At 52.5% G+C, this 3,128-nt stretch overlaps 1 protein-coding gene across 1 annotated transcript in view; it reads left to right on the top strand.

Annotated features, from left to right (window-relative positions):
• The window catches only part of FLNC (filamin C), a 96,550-nt gene that overhangs the window by 46,857 nt on the left and 46,565 nt on the right, over window positions 1–3,128 (top strand). Inside the window, exon 22 of the mRNA XM_015419014.1 lies at window positions 1,518–1,678. Within this exon, the coding sequence (XP_015274500.1) occupies window positions 1,518–1,678 (161 nt within the window). The remainder of the gene's footprint in view (window positions 1–1,517; window positions 1,679–3,128) is intronic.

The raw sequence follows: 3,128 nt of genomic DNA, 5'->3' as shown, positions 1-3,128 counted from the left end.
CAGGCAGGAGGTGATGGGAAAGACCTCCGCCTGAGACCCTGGAGAGCTGTAAAGAGGGGCCGTGGCTCAGTGGCAGAGCCTCTGCTTGGCATGCAGAAGGTCCCAGGTTCAATCCCCGGCACCCCCAGTTAAAAAGGACCAGGCAGGAGGTGATGTGAAAGACCTCCGCCTGAGACCCTGGAGAGCTGCAAAGAGGAGCCGTGGCTCAGTGGCAGAGCCTCTGCTTGGCATACGGAAGGTCCCAGGTTCAATCCCCGGCATCTCCAGTTAAAAAGGACCGGGCAGGAGGTGATGGGAAAGACCTCCGCCTGAGACCCTGGAGAGCTGTAAAGAGAGGCTGTGGCTCAGTGGCAGAGCCTCTGCTTAGCAGGCAGAAGGTCCCAGGTTGAATCCCTGGTGGCATCCCCAGTTAGAAAAGGACCAGGCAGGAGGTGATGAGAAAGACCTCCGCCTGAGACCCTGGAGAGTCGCTTCCCTCTGAGTATTTGTGAATTTCCTGCCTTGTGCAGGGGGTTGGACTTAGGTGACCCTGAAGCTCCCTGACCTTGATGGAACAAGGTCTGATTCAGTATATTCAGTATAAGGCAGGTTCATGTATTTGTGTTCCTGTGTGGAATTTCGTGTTGGTCTGAAGCAGTAGAACAAATTCAGAGTCCGGTGCCACCTTCAAGACCAACAAAGGTTCATTCAAGGTGTGAGCTTTCATATGCATGCACACTTTTTCAAATGCATTGGAATGGCAGTAGAACAAGGTTAGAGTCCAATGGCACCTTTAAGACCAACAAAGTTTTATTCAAGGTATAAGCTTTTGTGTGCCTGCACAGTTCATCAGATACAATGAAATGGAAATTACTAGTCCGTACATATAGGCAGAGCTTCCGAGATCTGACAAGGTCAGGCTAGCCAGTTTGGTCCAGTGGTTAGGAGCGCGGACTCTAATCTGGGAGAACCGGGTTTGATTCCTCACTCCTCCTCCACATGCAGCTGCTGGTGTGACCTTGGGTCAGTCACAAGTTCTCTCAGAGCTGTTCCCACAAGAGCAGTCCTTGAAAGAGCTCTCTCAGCCCCACCTACCTCGCGGGGTGTCTGTCATGGGGAGGGGAAGGGAAAGGAGATTGTCAGCCGCTCTGAGCCACTATAAATCCAATCTTTCTTCTTCTCCTCTAGCCTGGACTGATCATTTCCATTTCATTGTATCTGATGAAGTGTGCGTGCACACAAAAGCTTCTACCCTGAATAAAACTGTGTTGATCTTAAAGCTGCCACCGGACCCAAATTTTGCTCCGCTGCTTCAGATCAACCCAGCTACCCCACCTGTATATTATAACAGTCCCATTAAGAGAACCGAAACAGATTGCAAATGCAAAAGAACTCCAGATTTAAAGCACACAGGATCTGCAAACCCACAGCCAGATTTGCCCAATAGTGCACGTTCCACAGAAAACACAGTCGTTGCAAATGGCTGCACGCCGATCCTGTGCGAATGCGCTTGACCGGTCTCTTCCGTTTCTCTGCAGGGGTGCTGGAACGGGCGGTCTCGGCTTGGCCATCGAGGGCCCGTCGGAGGCCAAGATGTCTTGCAAGGACAACAAAGATGGGAGCTGCAGCGTGGAGTACATCCCGTTCACACCGGGCGACTACGATGTCAACATCACCTTTGGGGGGCGCCCCATCCCTGGTAGGTGGACGGGAGGGCTGCAGGCAGGGTCACGTTAGAGACCAACAAGATTGGGGAGATGGTATAAGCTTCCAGTTGAGAGCCAGTTTGGTGTAGTGGTTAGGAGCGCGGACTCTAATCTGGGAGAACCGGGTTTGATTCCCCACGCCTCCACATGCAGCCGCTGGTGTGACCGTGGGCCAGTCACAAGTTCTGTCAGAGCTGTTCTCTCAAGGGCAGTCCTGCTCTCTCAGCCCCACCTACCTCACAGGGTGTCCGTTGTGGGGAGGAGAAGGGAAAGGGATTGTAAGCCGCTCTGAGACTCCGAGAGAAGGGCAGGGTATAAATCTAATCTCCTCCTCCTCCTCCTCCTTCACCAGTTTGGTTTAGTGGTTAGGAGTGCGAACTCTAATGTGGGAGAACCGGGTTTGAGTCCCCGCTCCTCCAAATGCAGCTGCTGGTGTGACCTTGGGCAAGCCATAGTTCTGTCAGAGCTGTTCTAGAGAAAGAGCCATTTCTGTCAGAGCTCTCTCGGCCCCACCTCCCTCACAGGGTGTCTGTTGTGGTGAGAAGAAGGGAAAGGGATTGTAAGCCGCTCTGAGACTCCGAGTGAAGGGCAGGGTATAAATCTAATCTCCTCCTCCTTCTTCACCTGTTTAGTTTAGTGGTTAGGAGTGCGAAATCTAATCTGGGAGAACCTGGTTTGATTACCCACTCCTCCAAATGCAGCTGCTGGTGTGACCGTGGGCCAGTCACAAGTTCTCTCAGAGCTGTTCTCTTACGGGAAGTCCTCGAAAGAGCTCTCTCAGCCCCACCTACCTCACAGGGTGTCTGCTGCGGGAAGGGGAAAGGAAAGGAGATTGTAAGATGCTCTGAGACTCTTTCAGGTAGCGAAGGCGAGGTATAAATCCGATCCCTTCTTCCTCCTCCTCCTTCAAGTCAATGCTGCCTTGGTCAGATGTTTGCAATGCCTAGGTCACCCTACGCTTTATTCTTGGAGAGGCTGGGCTGTTGCAGCACGACTGGAACATCCGAGGCTGATTGGTGTGTGCAAATGGGCCATTACAGGATCTGACGCTGTGGACAGAGTCCCCGGGTCACCTCAAAGGCCGGGGTCTCACCATCAGCGACTGGGCCTTGAGTGCAGTGCAATCAGTGTGCGTGCATGTGTGGATGAGCCATTGGCGAGTCGATGCAGAAATATACCATTCAAGTCCCCTTCAAAGAGTGCTGCGTTTGAGGTGGTTGGGGAGTGGCATCCGTAGCAGGAGGCCCGTTGGTGCCACTGTTTGCCGTAGCTCCTGCTTCAGATGGGCCTGAATCCGTCCCAAGGAGGTAGGACCCTGTTCTGAACCAAGATGAGGCAGCTTCTTGAACAAGTGATTTCTTTATTCAGCTCGTAACAACACAAGAATAGACAGAGACTTCAAGACGAAAAGACGTAGAACCCAAGCTGACTTATATACGATTT

Source organism: Gekko japonicus, unplaced genomic scaffold (assembly GCF_001447785.1).
Source record: "Gekko japonicus isolate JY-2015 unplaced genomic scaffold, Gekko_japonicus_V1.1 scaffold3687, whole genome shotgun sequence".
NCBI classification, from domain to species: Eukaryota; Metazoa; Chordata; class Lepidosauria; order Squamata; family Gekkonidae; genus Gekko; species Gekko japonicus.
This window is presented reverse-complemented; position numbering and strand designations above follow the sequence as displayed.